Genomic DNA, 17111 nt, shown 5'->3' on the forward strand with positions numbered 1-17111 from the left:
AGCAGTGGTTCTCAACCTTCTGGCCCTTTAAATACAGTTCCTCATGTTGTGACCCAACCATAAAATTATTTTCATTGCTACTTCATAACTGTAATGTTGCTACTGTTATGAATCTTAGTGTAAATATCTGATATGCAGGATGGTGTTAGGTGACCCCTGTGAAAGGGTTGTTCGACCGCCAAAGGGGTCATGACCCACAGGTTGAGAACCGCTGCACTAGAAATTCTAGCTAATAACTGTAAAGTTGAAAACTGTAAGTCGAACCATCCTGTTGGGGGCTGTCTGTATGTATTTGATCTCACCCAATGTAGTTTTCATCTCTAGAAATCTGATTTTTTTTTAAAGTTATCTTTCATGTCTCTACTTAACCTGTTGAACAGATAAACACATTTAATGTCTTTGGCTATTAATTAAAACACTTTGACAGTTCTGGGTTTGTTTTAATTGCATTTCTTTTCCTTATGTGTCACACTTTTCTTTGTATACATGGTAATGTTTTAAGGGGTAATTTTTAATTGGATGCCAGACATTGTTAATTTTACTTTGTTGGATACTGGATACCTTTATATTCCTATAAATATTTTTGCTTTGTTCTGAGATAAATCTAGGTTTCTTAGAAACAGTTTGAAACTTCTGGCACTTGCTTTTAAGATTTGTTAGGAGAGAGTGGAACAGAATTTGTTATAGAGCTAAGAATGCCTCACTTCTGAGCCAAGAATCTTCTGTGTGTTCTACCAAAAGCTCCATGAATGTTGGATGAGTTTTCAGTCTTGCTGATGGGAACAGACACTACTTCTAATCTCTTTGGGTGGCTCTTCCCTAGTTATGAAGTAGCTGCCTCATGTACTTGTGTTGATCACTGCTCTGCTGTATACTTGAGGGAGGCTCTCTGCAGATCTCCTGATTTCTCTCTCTGCCACTTTCTCCTTTCTGGTATTGTTTTGTGTTATAAACAGAAAGCTGGCACTCATGAATTACTCAAATCCCATGGCCAAGCGTGTGTAGGCAGGAATTGATAGGGCTGATATTTGGAGCCAGTCTTTGTCAATAAATGGCAGAACCCAAGCCCAGCACCAGAGTAGCCAGCAAGGGTTGGGGATTACAACTGGTTTCATTTTCATGGTCACTTGAGTAATTACTGGTGAAAAGTGGGAGCAGAGAGAGGACAGTCAGCTCTCAAATAGTGAGCAGAAGAAAGCCCCATGTTGGATTTGATGGTGGGCAGGAGGTAAGCCTTCTTTAAAAGAGTTGTGGTCAGGAAAACTTGGGAAATTCATTTTGTTAGAAGCTTAGTTGCAAATAAAGGAAAACCTTCATCAAGCAAAGAGGCAGAGATTAAAAAGAAGCCTAGTCCTGCTTATACAGAATGGAATGTCTGAGAGGAGGACAGAGGGAGTGGCCTTCCTCTTGTCCTGGGAGCATATATTGGCGCTGTTTAGGGAATTCTCTCCTGGAAGAACACAGACTCGTTCCTTCAAGTAAGAATTAGCATGCCTGCGAAAGGATTTAGCCAAAGTTAGAGATCTACTTCTCATGGTGGAGCAGGGGCAGCTCATGAGGTCTACAGAGAAGGAGGCAGTTTACATCCAACTTACATTTGATCTGGGCCTATAGGCCAAACTTTTGGAAATGTAATCCACTGGCAGGACCTGTGGGCTGGAGGCCAGAGATCTGATAGCCTGTTCAGAGAATCCAAAAAATGTATGCAGTTGAAAAGAAGACTGACATTTAATGTTGTTGGGCCAAAGCAATGGACCATGCCAAGGGGCCTCTGGGATGGCCAACAGCTGGTCAGGCACAGGACTGCAAGGCTATGCGTCAGAATTGGATATTTGGAGCCAACGACGAGGCATGAAAGAATAGAGAGAAGTCATGCAGCCAGGGAGAGTAGGATGTCCCCTACATGCGCACTCAGTGCTGCCATGGGGAAGGTTAGGGGTAGGCAGACGATGGAGGCAGAAAGCCTAGGACACAGGCAGATGGGTGTATTTTTATTGTGAGAAATTAAAGCAGAACATCGGAGAGACCCTCTGCTCAGTCCCTTTGCCCCACATTGAAGGATTTAGCATTATTCCAATTCTGAAAAAATAAAAATACAAAGCTATCAAACACTGGATATTCCTGCACAGTAGGGTTATGGGTAATTTTATTTTGTTCTTCATAACTTTCTTTTTCAAGCTTACTACCATGGGTTTGGATTCTTTTCATGATCAATTATTTTAGTTGGAAAGAACATCTCTTTTGTAATGTAATAATACCCAAATGAAGTGAATTTTAAAGAACAAGTGATATAAATGCCTGGCCTCTTCTTTATGTAAAGATAGGAAACGGGAAGGGAGGCAAAGAGCATTTGGCTTCAGGAAGATTTAGCATAGCCCAAATAAATTATCCTACAAAAGACAACATTAGTAACAAAGAAACAGAATTTCTGGAGGATGGGCCCAGAAATCAGGATTTTAACAAGATTCTCAGGTGATTCTAATGTGCAGCCAAGGTTGAGAACCACTGCTCTAAGGCCAGAAGCGAGTTAAGATCTACAGCTGTGGTCCAGGGGATGAATCTGAAATGGGGAAGGTCCAAGGATTACTTTGTAACACCTCACCCCCGCCCACCCACCTGTCCCTCACTCTTTGGCTAGATTACAGTGGTTCTCAACCTTCTGGCCCTTTAAATACAGTTCCTCATGTTGTGACCCAACCATAAAATTATTTTCGTTGCTACTTCATAACTGTAATGTTGCTACTATTATGAATCGTAATGTATCTGATATGCAGGATGGTCTTAGGCAACCCCTGTGAAAGGGTCGTTTGACCGCCAAAGGTTGAGAACCGCTGGGCTAGAAGGACTATTTGGCTACTGCACCTCTCCACATACCACCCATATCCTTCTTGTTCCTACCCTAGCTCCACCCTGCTCTTCACCCCATGTCCCTATCCCAGATCCAACCCAAAAGATTCTGAGTCTCAGTTTTCCTCAGAAATTTGAGGGTTTTCCCCTGTTTTTCATATATATGAAGATCCTTCATTAATATGTACGACCTGAATAGGTCGTACCATTCAATTCTCTGACAAACATTTATTAGTCTTTCTAAGTTCCAGACATCCTACCAGGCTCTGGGGACATAGAGAAGAAGAGGGCACAACTCTCCCCTCAAGGACCCACTGTCTGGTCAAGAACACAGAAAAGGAAAGTGGGAAGGAAACCACCCTGTGGTTAGAGTTATGGAAGAAAAGGGCCTAGGTTAGCTGTGCTTCCCCTGATTCTGTAACCCTGGGCCACTGGGGCAACATGCCCACATCCTACAAACCACAGGTAAAACCACGAGAGAAGCAATCACCCAAAAGCTTATATACTGGTCCCCATTTGCACCCTATTATTCCTTTTTTGCTGACTCTTTTTCGCTCTTACAATCTGGCTCCACCTCTTATTTCTGTTAGTTTTTTTGGTGAGGGAGGGTGGGTTTTGTGTGTGTGTGCTGCTGACTTCCCCTCAAGGACTTCAGCCCTGGCTTGACTTTTGGTCTGTTGCTTCAGGTTATCTCCATTTGATGATTCCACCTTAAACAGCTACTTGAGAATCCATCCATTGCTTTCTGTCTACTAGTCCACACCCCATCTATGCTGGCCCTGCCTCCTGGGTGATTTGCACAGATTGGAGCCAAGGGGGTCCTCAGTTCCACGTCCACAGAGGTGAGCTCCTGGCCTTCAGTGTGAAAACTCAGAATATTATTTCCTGAAAATGCAATATTGGCCCTCGTTGTTAAGTATTATAATTTTGAGTATGCACCAACAAAACTAAAAGCCAAAACTATAAAACTCTTAAAAAGAAAATATAGACATAAATCTTAGTGACCTTGAATTAGGCAATGGTTTTATTTATTTTTAAATAAATTTTTATTGATTTCAGAGAGAAAGGAAGAGGGGGAGAGAGACTGAAACATCAATGATGAGAGAGAATCATTGATTTGCTGCCTCCTGCACACCCCGCACTGGGGATCCCCACACCTGGGATCGTGCCTGCAACCTGGGCATGTTCCCTGATTGAGAATTGAACCGTGGGTTGACGCTTAACCACTGAGCCATGCTGGCTAGGCAGCAATGGTTTTAAAATGACACTAAAAGCACTATCAACAAAATTTTAAATGGATACATTGGAATTCATCAAATTAAACACATTGTGCTTCAAAGGACACCATCAAGAAAGTGAAAAAGACAACCCATAGAATGAAAGAAAATATTATCAAACATGCATCTGGTAACATTTAGATACATACATCTAGTATCTAAAATATATAAAGAGCCCTAGCTGGTTTTGCTCAGTCAAGAGCACATGCCGGGGTTGCGGGCTCGATCCCCAGTAGGTGGTGTGCAGGAGGCAGCCAATCAGTGGTTCATTCTCATCATTGATGTTTCTCTCTCTCTCTCCCTCTCCCAAATCAATAAAAATATATATACATTAAAAAAATAAAATATATAGAGAAGTTTTACATCTCACAAATAAAAACACAAATAACCCAATTTAAAAATGAGTAACAGATATGAATAGATATTTCTCCAAAGAAGGTATATGATGTCCAATAAGCACATGAAAAGATGCTCAATGCAAATGAAAAACCAAATGAAATACCACTTCACATACATTAGGATTGCTATAAAATAAAATAAAAGATGGCGAGGATATGGAGAAATTGGGACCCTCATGCATTGCTGAGATAGAGCTACTCTGAAAACAAAACAAAACAGTTTTGCAGATCCTCAAAATGTTAAACAGAGTTACCATGTAAATCAGCAATTCTGCTTCTATGTATATACCCAAGAGAACTAAAAACATATGTTCACACAAAAAAAATTGCACATGGCTGTTTATAAAAGCATTATCCATAATAGCCCCAAAGTGAAAACTACCCAAATGGTCATCAACTGATGAATGGATAAACAAGTATGGTATATCCATTTATGTAATACCATTCAGCCATGAAAAAGAATGAGGGACTGATGCAGGCTACAACATCAATGAATCCTAAAACCACTGTGCCAGGTGAAAGGAAAACTGGGCACAGAAGGCCACATATTTATGATTCCATTTTTATAAAATGTCCAGCCTTGGCAAGCTCACAGGACAGAAAGATTACTCATTTCCAAGGACTTGGGGGATGGGAGGATGGGGGTGACTGCTAATGCACACAGGGCTTCTTTTGGCACGATGAAAATATTCTGGAATTATATAATACTGATGGTTGCACAACTCTGAATAGATTAACAACTTCTACACTGTGTACTTTAGGTGAGTGAATTTAATGGTACATGTATTATATCTCAATATTTAAAAATGTAAGTCAGGTCACACCATTCTCTCAAAACCTTTCAACAGGTTCACATCTCAGAGAAAAAGGAAAACAAGACTATAGAACTAGGCTTCCCATTGCTTCTCTGACCTCACCTCTTATCCTTCTCCTACCTGTCAGTCTACTCCAGTCACACCACCTCTTACTGGTCTTCAAACATGCCTTGGTGCTCTCACCTCAGGGCCTTCGCACTTACTTTCCCCTCAGCTCTGGATGCCAATCCCCCACATATCTTCAGAGTTCTGCAACTCTGAGGTCCTTGCTTGAATGTTCCCTTTTCAATAAGGCCTTCCAGGAACACAGGCCTCAGCACATCTTTCCCCCATGCCTACTTATTTTTCCTTATTTGTATTTATCATTATCTAATGTACAACACGCGTTTCTTAATTATTTCTTATTTATTTATTGTCTGTTTCCTCCCACTAGAATTGAAGTTCCATGATAGCAAGAATATTTTTGGCTGCTTGTTCACTGCTATATGTTTAGCAGTCTAGTGGGCACACAGTAGGTGCTTATTAAGTATCTGTTGGCTACTACAGAATGAGTGAATGCCTATGAGGGTAAATGAATTATAGGAACTGTTCTGACAATGAAAGCATTTCCAGATTCAAACAACTGACATACAAATGACTTTGGGAATAAACTTTTTTTTGAAGGTTGGATACTGCCTGTTATCAAAGAGTTACTCAAGTCTAAGAGCTGTCAGGTATTTTCTGACACCCGCTAGCTACCCCTGCTAGTTTATCATTGTAACCATACATGAAAGCAGCAGGCCCCAGGCCCTTTTCTTTCAGCAGCTGAGTGTGTGTGCCTTTCCCAGCTTCTAATTTCTGATCCTCACTTTCACTGGGACTTCTTATTCGGTTTCACACAGCGATGCTGCCAGGTAACTATCTCTCTCAGACATGTGCGCTTTGAGTCTGGCTAACTCCGGGCCAGATCTGCAGACAAAAAGGCATTCTGGCCATGCCTACTGATAGGAGGAGGAGCACTCCAGGAGGAACTCCACCAGCTGACCTGGTAGCCTCCTGAACTCCCGAAAGCATCTTTGTTGTGCTTAAATGGGCCTTCTCATGAGTCCTGCAGGATACACACGATAGCAGGCATTTAAGAGCAAGCTCAATGAACAGACTTTTATGTTATGGTTTATTTTGATTCATTCACTCTGGGGATTCAGCCTTTCTTTGACTGTGAACCTAAAACATGAGAGAGAGAGAGAGAGAGAGAAAGATAGAGAGAGAGAGAGAGAAATTTCCTGGGGTTCTAAAAAGTCATACTTCTTTCTGGAAACAGCCTTAGCACAAAGAAATCCCTCTGTACTTTGCCATCTCCATTCTCCATTTTGCACAGCAGCTACCGCTCTGTGTCTGTGTAGAGGATGGCAAAAGATGGGAAACTCAGAACAAGTTTAAAGGATCGTTGGTGTCACCTTCAAAATTGCTTTCTCCTCTGGTGTCCCGAAATGTCTGTCCTCTTGAATCGCAAAACATTTTCTCCAGCTGATCCTATCTATGCTAATGATTTTAAGTAGCACCTGCAGTCCAAACTGGTATAATCCAGAATCCAGCCCCAGTTTCACCTGTTTTGGTCCACCTAAATATTTCACTGGTTCTTCAGGTTCATTCTATTCAAGGCTAACTCATTAGCTTTCCATCAAAACAAAACGGAAAAATAACGAAAATGTAAAAGATTTTTTTAGAATAAATAAAAAATCTTGGTTCTCCTGTTGCCAAGCCTGACTAATGGCATTTCCTTCTCCCATTCAACAAAACCAGGAAATTCAAAGACAAACTTGATTTTCTCCTCTGACTCTATGCAAATTCTGTCAGTTACTAAGTCACTGCTTTGACACTAGTCTAATAAATTTCCTAATTTTTCATGACCATAAGCCTTTGGAAGAAGGCTTAGATACTGCCACCACCAAAAGCCAACTTTCGGGGCCTTCTGCTCACTCTTTGAAAGCTGACTATTCTCTTTCTCACTTTTCAGCACTAATTGCTCAGGTGACCATGAAAATGAAACCTAGTGTTTTCCCCCCATCCCCTGCTGGCTGCCCTGGTGCAGGGCCTGGGTTCTGCAATGTACTCAAGGAAGATCTGGCTCCAAATGCCAGCCCTATCACTTCCTGCCTACACAAGCTCAGACATGATATTCAATTAATTAGTGTTAGTTTCTTTTTCTCTAAAATGGGTATAAACCGAAATCTCAGAGAGTGGTTGTGAGGATTAAATACAGGCATACCTCAAGATGTCGCTGTTTCAGTTCTAGCTCATTGCGGTAAATGCAAGTCAATCTTTTGGCTGGTGGAGAGTCTTGCCTTCAATTTGTAAAAAAACAAAACAAAACGCAACATCCGTGAAGCGAAATGAAGTGAAATGCAATAAAACGAGGTCTGCCTGGAAACTAAAGAATATCAAGCACCTGAAATGTAACTGCTGACGTGTCCTCATGGCAAATTAATTCTTTATCCTCTGTTTTTCAAATGGCTGCTCCCATCCCGCTCCTGAAGAAGGCAGCCCAAATCTATTTTGCCATCACTTCGCTGAAAAACCAGACGCGGGCACAGCTCTGTACCATGCTGCCTTACACAGACTTTGTGGGAGGTTATTGTCACTCCAGTTTAGTGTTTCTCAAGGTGTGCCCTGCAGATTAGTTGCTCTGCATGTCCCTCTTAGAAAAAAGGAGCCATGGGAAGTAAGTGTTAGAAATGCTGCATATAGTTGCTTTATCTTGAGGAGTCATGATACAGGCTAATTTAGGAAAGCTTCTGAAAAAAAAGCCGACATAAAGAAATACATTTAATAAAATGTTTTACACCCTTATTTGACTATGGGCCCCCTTTTGTGTGAAACAACTATTATCCCAAGGGGCATATTATGGCCTGCTCACTTGGCCTTACTCATCTCAGTCCCTTCACCCCGTTTTAACAACAATTCACGATCCAGAAGTTTGAATTGGAGAAGTACATTCCAGGCTAATACAGAACGAGCTGTGCTTACTTATATGTATGCAGCAGTAACACAGAATTCAGACCTATAAACAGGTTATTATAAAAAGGCATGGTAAACGCATAGGCTAGTGGAGACCCATAGATTACCTCCCTCTATTGAGCTGAGCCTCCCCCAGACCTCTAAGGGAGGCTGTGCAAATATTACAGGTCCAGCTTTCACTGTCAGGGAGGACTAAAGCATGGGGATTCCCGTTAGTGCAGAAGCGAGTCCCTCCCACATTTCACCAGAAAATGAGCAGATGAGACTCGGGGTTTTCCAGGGCCCAGGCCTAGTTTTCAAGTCTAGCCAGGGCTGGGGCTGTCTGAATCAATCCTGAGGTCTCGTCCCATTGCCCAATAAAGGATAAGGCTCAGAGGGCTGAGAAATCTGTTGTCTAGTGCACAGGTGTCATTCTTAACAAAAACCTTATGGCTTTGCAAGCCTGGATTCTTTGTTCTCAACCTCAAGTGTAAACCAAGAATTGAAGCTAAGAGCTTCTCACGTTTAGAGCCCTAGGCTCTGCTACCGGCCCATTCCTCCTAAGGAGATATCTCTCAGCATCCAGCTCCGCTCTCTAAACAAGTTTGTATTAAGGAGACTGCAGCCACAATTAACAGGAAGGAACACCTGGGACCACTGCTTTACGCAATGCACAGGCATGAAGAACGACGCTGCCCCCAAGTGGGAAACCCGCAAAGAGCAGCTTACTAAACCTCAATTCAAGCAACTGAATGGGCTCTGCATTTCCGAGTCCAAGGACCGTCCCACCCCCCTCACCCCCTCACCTCCCTCACCTCCCTCAGCCCCCCTCACCCCCACTTCACCTCCCGCCTTTGAGGGGCGCTGGGGAGGATACTGGGGTGCGGATTCTTTTATCATTATAGGGTGGCGGTAGTGGTGTTGAGTAAAAAGATTAGGCGAAGGCGGGGTCTCCCAACCTCCCGACCCTATAAAGCACCTGGTTAAATCCAGATTCTGGGTCCTCGCCGCGGAGATTTATTTGATTTATCAGCCCAGGAGCGGGGACGGGGGTCTGAGTTTCTAACCGGTGAGATTTTGGTTTCCACACAGGTGACTGTACATCTGGCAGCTTTGCAGGTTCTGGGCTGGGAAGCAACTTGCTTTTTCCCTCTCCGGGTCCCCGCAGGGTCTAAACTCTTGCAGGACACGGGAACCCAGAAGTCACTGTCTGCACTCAATATAAAACGCTAAACCCAGAGGGGCCACTCGGCGGCGTCTACCCGGCAGCCCCTGCGCGATCCCGCCCACGTGCCGGGATCCGCCCCCGCCTCGGTTTCCATGGCGACCTGGGCCGCGCGCGTCTCCTGCTTCTAGGTTTCAGGGCTGTTTCAGGTTCCACCTGTTTGGCCCCAACGCCCTTGGCAGGACAAAGGAAGGGGGTTTCCGGTCCAGGACAGTCAAGCTAAGAAGTAACTTCATTACTATTATTGATTTGAGTATTTCTTGTGCCCATTTTTTTTTTTTAATTAAAAAGAAGCTTTAAGAGATTTTGTTTCTGTTTTGGAGGGTGTCCTTCTAGCACTTTTAATGTAACATTTTACCTCCAGTTTAAATGCTTGGGACAGACTGACCCCTGGCTGAAAAAACCCATGATTTGGTGCAGGAGGACACTTAGGGATGTGGCTTATGCATTTGTGCCAGTAACTGGCTACACCGAGCTGATTCCCAGACCGTGGACTTCCTGGGCCTTCCTTTACTCTCCAGCTCTGCCTTTCTTTTCAAGGACTGCTGCCTCAGCTGAACCAATGGGGGAGGTCAGATTTTCAGGAGACTCAGGTGGGAATGCAAAGGCTGTGCTCCCAGAAGCATCTGGGCTGAGCTTGGCGCTCAGAAGCCTCATTTTTCTAATCAAGAAACCCAGTTCATTCTAATCAACTTCCCTGAGGAGAGGACCACACCTTCTGCAGGCGCTGGTTGTCAACCCCTAGGCCTGGGCATATCCTCAAAAGGTGCTTTAGGTAGCTTGGTCCAGAGCATGTTTTAACTAGTTAGGTCCCAGGAATTTGGGGGTGGGCTGTCAGTTTTTATTTTTGGTCATGGATGACCTCTGGGTCAGGGTGCTTCCTTGACAGTTCAAGATGGTCAGAGGCTAAATGGAAGCCTGCTGGTAAACGGGATGAGTGCCCGCAAAGAAGTGGGGAATGGTAGGGAGGGGTGTTGCTTTTACTTTGCACAAAAACCCAATGGGAAATTACCATTATCTCCAATTTAGAGAAGAAGAAAGGGAGGAACGGAGAATTTCAGAAACTTGCCCAGTGGCGGATGGAGTCCAGAATTAAACCCTCACAGGGTCTAACCTCCAAGCTCACAGTGAGTACTCTAAATTTAGCTTCGTTTCCTTTTACCCGAATGGAGCCTTTATTCAGTCCTCACCTCCCTTATTAGTTTAAGCAAATTCACCCACTCACTCAACAATGAGCTGTTTATTTTTGTGCTCCCCTCAACCCCTGTAGTTCCATGGGGACAGAGACAACCACACCTATTTTATTAAGTTCTGTATCTGGCACACTATAGGCTCCCAGGAAGGTTTGACAAATAAATAAAGAACGAAGATAAGGAGTACTTCGGAGTTTTTGCTTTTTTCATATAAATTAGGAGGAGAAAGAAACATAACAGATTTATAATGACCTTTTCTGGTCCTTAAGATATTTTATCCCCATTTATTCCTGCAGCATGAGATAGGGAAGGAGTGTAAGTGCCCCTCCCCCCGCTTTTTTATAAGGAGGAAACTAAAGTTAAAACTGATGACTTGTGGTGGAGCTGGTATTTAAACCCAGGATTGTTTGCCTAACTCCAAAATCTGTACTTTTTTCCACATACTATAATGCTTACCAGAGCATCTGAAATGTTGTAGTTGTGATTAAGGGGAAGGTAGAATTTTTTTAAAGTGAAAATGAAAAGTGAAATGGTAGGTGTGCCATTCTTTAGCCAGTCAACAAGCCGGTGCATGTGAAGAGAAAGAAAATGAATAATAATAGCAAAGAGCTCCTCATTTAGAGGATAGTTTTTTCACTTGGGACCAGGCTTGGAAATCCTGAAGCTTCTACTTTAAAATAGGGACTGGGAAAACTAGAAGAATTTTCTCTACCTGTCCCTTCTATCATAGGTGTGCCTGAGATGGAATTGCAGGCTGTTTTGTCATTTTACACTAAGAAGGTATTGTGTAAGCACCAGAAACAGAACAATGGAGTCTGCTGGACTTGAAGGGAGAAGGTTTGCCATAGAATATGTAGTATTTTGTAAAGCCTATGTTGTGTTTCCTGGTTTGCCCTCCTAGAAGAGGAATCTCTTTTGCATTGCAATCATTTACCTGAGCACATGGTGGTTTGGAATTAGATAAACGATAAATTCTATTTCCAGTCTGTAATTGCTGTACTCACTTCTAGTTTTCCCAGCCCTTAAGTTAATGGAGGTAACCCTTCTGTTTCCTTTTCTCCCAATTAGTTACCATTTTCTTTATTCTCCCCTGCTGTCCCTGTCAGTGTCGCTGGTTTTGTGCTAACTGTCCCCCTTGCCTTTGCCTTGATTTCCACTCTGCCTCCCAGCGTTTTTAGGGATGACAGTCAGATAAGCAATCTTGTTGGCTGCCCTGGAGAAAATCAGCATCATGTTGTGCCTGTAGGTGGCATGTGCAGACTGCAGTCTGAGGAGGGGCAGGAGGTAAGGCTTAATTCTTGGAAAATTTTAGTGGGTTGCAAGAAACACTATTGAAACCATGAAGCACTGAGGTCTAAAAAGTATCTTAGCATTCAACAAGAAATGAGATGCAGATTTATTAAGCAAACATCTATCTACACATATCAGCACTACCATTTCTGGACCATATGCTTAAGTGACTGTAAACCATAATTTAAAACTATTTTTTTTCTATTTAAATTCAAATGTTTTCTCTTCCATGGGTGGGCCAGTCTATTTGTGTTTGAACTAATCACCTGTCATTTTGGGATCTAAAAACACAACCTGAGTTATGTGTTGGTTATGTTAATGTAGAGCCAACTAAATAAAAGTGAGAAGTAGGATATCCAAGAGTTAAGAACAAGAACTCTGGAACCAGTAGGCGTGGGCTGGAATTCTGGTTCTTCTAGTTATGAGCTGTGTGACCTTGGGCAAGTAACTTTGCCTCTCTGTTTTCAAAGAATGAAGTGCTATGTGTTAGCAATTATTATTTTTATTGCTGTCGTGATTACACAGTTGTTCATAGGTATCCTAGACAATTACACACACACACACACACACACACACACACACACACACCAAGAGTTAATTTTTTTTTTTCTGTATAAGTTACTGGTTTCTGGATTCCTGAAGTTATTAGCATGCAACTTTCTGACCATGGGTCATCATGCTGTCATTGTCTACAGTAAGAAAGCTGTTTGGGGGCACTTGGTTTCCAAAAGCCACAGATTCCCTTGAGACTTGGAAGCAGTAGGCATAGCTGTGGTCCTACTCTCTCTGGACATGAGTGTCTATCTCTAACAAGTGACAATCACAGTTGGCCTAGATGAGAACCAAGAAATTTTTACCCCGGTGTGGCCCTAATGAAATCCTGATCTGCATCCTGACAAAAATAAAGTCAATGTGCAATGTAATTAGAAATGGGTAGAAAATTGAGACCACAATGACCTATTGACTAATTTCCACAGTCCCTGTATCTTACTTCTTGATGAGTTGGTCCAGTGCTGCCAAGGCTATAGGGCCAACCTAGAATAAAATGTTCTTGACTTCAAAAGAGAATGGAAGAAGTTAGGAACTGAGGGAAAGAGTCTCTCTAGTCTCCTATTTTGCTAGAGTGTGAATACCAGGCTCTTTCAGAGGTTGAGTTGTTTCAAAATAACTGTTTTGGTAAAAATATCAGATAATTCAAGTAATTATAACTCAAGCAAGCAATATATGCATGACTAAAGAAGCAATATACGATGAAATTCCAAGCAATGGTACAGACATTAAATGGTGTAGTTTCAGAAGTGACCACGGTGTGCTGGCATCGCCTGAGGTGGCCAGTGATACTAAATGAGGGATGACAGGAGTGCTTCGGTCTGAGAACTCCTCACCTTGCCCGGCCCCAGCCATGTGGTGCTGTGGAGCCCAGGCCCTGGTTCTGGCACTGCTGCTCTCCATATGGCTGACCTTGAACAAGTTATTTAATCATTCCATGCCTCAATCCCCTCATCTGTAAAACAAGAATGTTGGATAGTGGATTTCCAACATTTCCTTTTTAATATTTTTATTGATTTCAGAGAGAGGAAAGGAGAGGAATAAATTGGTATGAGATGGTTGTATTAAATGGGCCTGAATAAATGTTCTTTTCCTATCTTGTCCTCTTCTCTTTCCTCCTCCTTTTAGACTTGCTTGTTTTTGTTCTTTTTAAATTACTATGCCATTTATAAAAATCACAGTAATTGATATGCTTGGTAAAAAAAGAAATTAAATAGTATAATAACCTTGAAATAAACCAGACTAACTTTATTTAAAAGTCATTTTTCTGTTTTATATTCACTTAATTGGCATATATCCCCTTCAAAAGATAAAATTGCCCTAACTGGTTTGGCTCAGTGGATAGAGCATCGGCCTGTGGACTGAAGGGTTCCAGGTTTGATTCCGGTCAAGGGCATGTACCTTGGTTGCAGGCACATCCCCAGTGGGGCGTGTGCAGGAGGCAGCTGATCGATGTCTCTCTCTCATCGATGTTTCTAACTCTCTATCCCTCTCCCTTCCTCTCTGTAAAAAAATCAATAAAAACATATAGATAGATAGATAGGTAGATAGATAGATATATAGATAAAATTAACCTTTCTTAGTCAGTGACTAAGACCCAGAGTATGACTGAATTTAATAAAACCCTAATGGTGGAAATTGTTTTTGTTTCTCTTGATACCTTGGTTGCTTTGCTTTTGTAGTTACAAAACTGTTTCAAGTTCTTATAAAAATGTTAGTTGGGTTTTAGGATGTTAGTGGATACAGTAGGGTCACATTGTAGATAGAAAAGTGATTGATGGCTTTCTTTCTTTTTTAATGTCTCTGCCTTTGTATTTGCAGATGGATCCCTTACCCCCCACACTGACTGAATGTTCTCCATGGAATGAGGCAGACACTCCTCGAACCCGTGACCTGAAGCACTTACGAGCCAAGCGTGTGGCTTACTATGAAAGCATTGGGATCATCAAGGATGATGCTTCCAGAAATGGCAGTCAACAGGTGTCCACAAGTTCCCAGGACACCAAAGTGAGTCCCTCAGAAAATCAAACCTTTGTTCTGAGAGGACCTCAGAAGCCACCACGTTATTTAGCAATTGGAAAGACACCTCTGCTCCAGGAGGTGTCCAGAGTGGCTCCTAGAGAAACAGAGCAGTACCTGGACCTGTGGACCCAGCAGGGGCCATGGAGAGAGAGTTACCCAACAGACCTAGACCTACATCTGTTGGAAGATGCCTTGGTGCCTGAAACACAGAAGCTGCGACATGTTATAAATTGGGCCCAGAAGTTCTTGTCCAACGCTCCAGAAGAGCAGGGGTTGAAGAGTCCCACGACTTCTGTAGGACTCCCTCAGTCTAATCTTTGTCAAAGTTCAAAAGCTCTAGGAAGTAAGAGAAATGCCCGTGTGAGGTCATCTGATTCTCTTTCCCTGCTCAGAGAAGACCAGTCCAACACACGAACAGACATTCACAGCTGCTCTTTAAGACCCCAAGATAATTTATCAGAAATGGGCTTGTCTTCTGAATTTTCAAGTTTCTTCCAGAAGGAGGGTTTTTTAGATAGCCAGTCTTGTGTGTGGCGAGAAACTGCAGTTAGGAATGAGGGGGAGGGAAGAGCTGCCGGATACCCTCCTGTTAGGCTTCAGCAGGAAGATTATGCTCAACGCAAGTACAACAGAGCAAGAGGTAGTCATATCCAGGACCCCAATGGAGATGAGGAGCGGGGGGCTCAACCACAACTCAGACTCACTTCCGAAGAAAGTGATGTTTCAAAGGAAGCCGGTCAGAGCCCACCCAGACATGGTTACTTCTGGGCTCCACTGATGGACAGCTCAGAGGAGGAATGTTTAGATGAACCTGAGGAAAGTAAAGGGACACTTCTCAGGGGTGTCCTAGGCAGGAAGTATAGAGGGTTTTCAGGAACTGCCTCATCTCCCCCAAGTGAGAACACACCAATGTTGAAGACCATGGTGCCAAGCAGTGTTCCTCCCCCTGGGGAGATACTCCTGGAGGCTGAAGTCAGAGAGGAATGCACAGGAGCAGTGCAGCCCCCTGTGGGGACCCCCAAGGATGTCACAGTGGAATTCAGGGACGACATCTCCAGAGGTGAAGACCCCATCCAGAGACTCCCTGTGGGTCAACTAATGCCTCCCTATGACAGTTCCAATCAAAAGAGAAAGGAATCAGACAATATGGGGTTCACTTTGTGGTTACCCAAAACTGGTATTAAGCATAAAAATAAATGGAAACATGTCACCACGGAGAGCTCAGGGAAGACTATCATGGGGAGAGGGCCAAGAGGTGGTCTGAACAGAAGCGTGCAGAGTTCTGCTAAGAGCAGCCCTCCTGCGGTAACTCAGAGGCAATTTGACCTAACACATCCTGAGAGTTATGTGACCCCTCAAATTGCCAGCCTCTCGCAGAGTGTGCCAGAGGGCCCCTTGGAGAGTGCTATGTCTCATGGACCCATTGCAGAGGCTCGTGGTACACACAGCAGCGCTTGGTTGGACCAGGTGCCACCACCTAGGATGGATGATGGATCAGTACAGATGCCCCGAGCAGTCACCAGGCAAACAACTCATGAGAAAAAGGAAAAGATGCTTTCTTCAGATTGCCCCATTTCCCGAGATATTTCCAACACTGGTTTGAAGGGGTCCTTCCCACTCAAGGATGTTGGTGATAGCGTCTCCTGGAGGGATGAGCCACCACGTGAACCAGAGCAAGAGGCCAGTGTATTGGAGACATATTTCTATTATTTGCGGATGCTGAACAAGATCAGGGGGCTTCCTTCAAAAGGGAGGAGCTGCTCTTTGCCTCTCCAGGGGCCTAGACTCTCTGAATCAGAGCCAGCCATCACATCTGCAGAGGGAAATGGCCGGTCTGAAGGGTCCAGCCTAGACAGGGAGACCAAGGAGTGGAGAGATGGGTGTGAAAGTGATACGGCTCTGGAAGGTGAGAGGGACACCTGTCCCCAAGGACGAGGCTGTGTGGAAGAGGAAACTCCAGAAGAGACCAGCTTTTGGAAACCTCAAGGCAACTATGGTATGAAACCAAAGCTGGGGAAAGAGTCTCATGAGCAGTGAATTTATTGTCACTCGTGCAACATGTTACGTGGCCATTGGGGATGAGACACAGCGCCTTCGTCATGTACTGCCACTTAGCTTCATTTTCCATAAATATAAAGTGGGGCTTGCCTTAGCTTTTTTTTTTTTAATGCTATAACAAAATTATCGCAAACTGGCAGCAGGCTCTCTCCTGACTCTTATCAGGGCACTAATTGCATTGTGATGACTCCACCCTCATGACCTCATCTAATCACCTCTCAGAGGCCCCACTTCCTAATACCATCACACTGGGGAGTAGGGTTTCAACATATGAATTGGGTGTGTGGGGGGGCACAAACAGGCGGTATCAGGAATAATTATCAGAGTGAAGTATAAACTGTAAGGTACTATGCAAATATTAGTTTTATTTTGGTAGACCAAAAACCATTAGCTAATTAAGAGTAATCTTAGAAAATAGTTATTCTGAAAGGTAAATGCTCCAGCATTCCTCTAGTTCTCTT

At 43.3% G+C, this 17111-nt stretch overlaps 1 protein-coding gene and 1 long non-coding RNA gene across 2 annotated transcripts in view; one reads left to right on the forward strand and one right to left on the reverse strand.

Moving 5' to 3' along the window:
* The window catches only part of LOC106726448, a 31864-nt gene extending 22298 nt beyond the window's left edge, over nucleotides 1-9566 (reverse strand). The window contains exon 1 of the long non-coding RNA XR_001362524.1: nucleotides 9293-9566. This is a non-coding gene — a long non-coding RNA (uncharacterized LOC106726448). The remainder of the gene's footprint in view (nucleotides 1-9292) is intronic.
* Nucleotides 9567-9665: 99 nt separating this feature from the next.
* Nucleotides 9666-16629, forward strand: LOC102260511. The gene is made up of 3 exons (XM_005868338.1): nucleotides 9666-9764; nucleotides 10568-10665; nucleotides 14392-16629. The coding sequence occupies exons 2-3, from the start codon at nucleotides 10618-10620 to the stop codon at nucleotides 16627-16629; spliced, it is 2286 nt and encodes a 761-aa protein (XP_005868400.1). The 5' UTR covers nucleotides 9666-9764; nucleotides 10568-10617.
* Nucleotides 16630-17111: the final 482 nt, after the last annotated feature.

The sequence above is a fragment of the Myotis brandtii genome, unplaced genomic scaffold (assembly GCF_000412655.1).
Source record: "Myotis brandtii unplaced genomic scaffold, ASM41265v1 scaffold266, whole genome shotgun sequence".
Classification (NCBI taxonomy): domain Eukaryota; kingdom Metazoa; phylum Chordata; class Mammalia; order Chiroptera; family Vespertilionidae; genus Myotis; species Myotis brandtii.

Coding starts and splice junctions, on each gene's coding strand:
- LOC102260511 (XM_005868338.1), top strand. CDS start 10,618: ATGGAGTCCAGAATTAAACCCTCACAGGGTCTAACCTCCAAGCTCACA. Junction 10,666..14,391: donor GTCTAACCTCCAAGCTCACA/GTGAGTACTCTA, acceptor TTGTATTTGCAG/ATGGATCCCTTACCCCCCAC.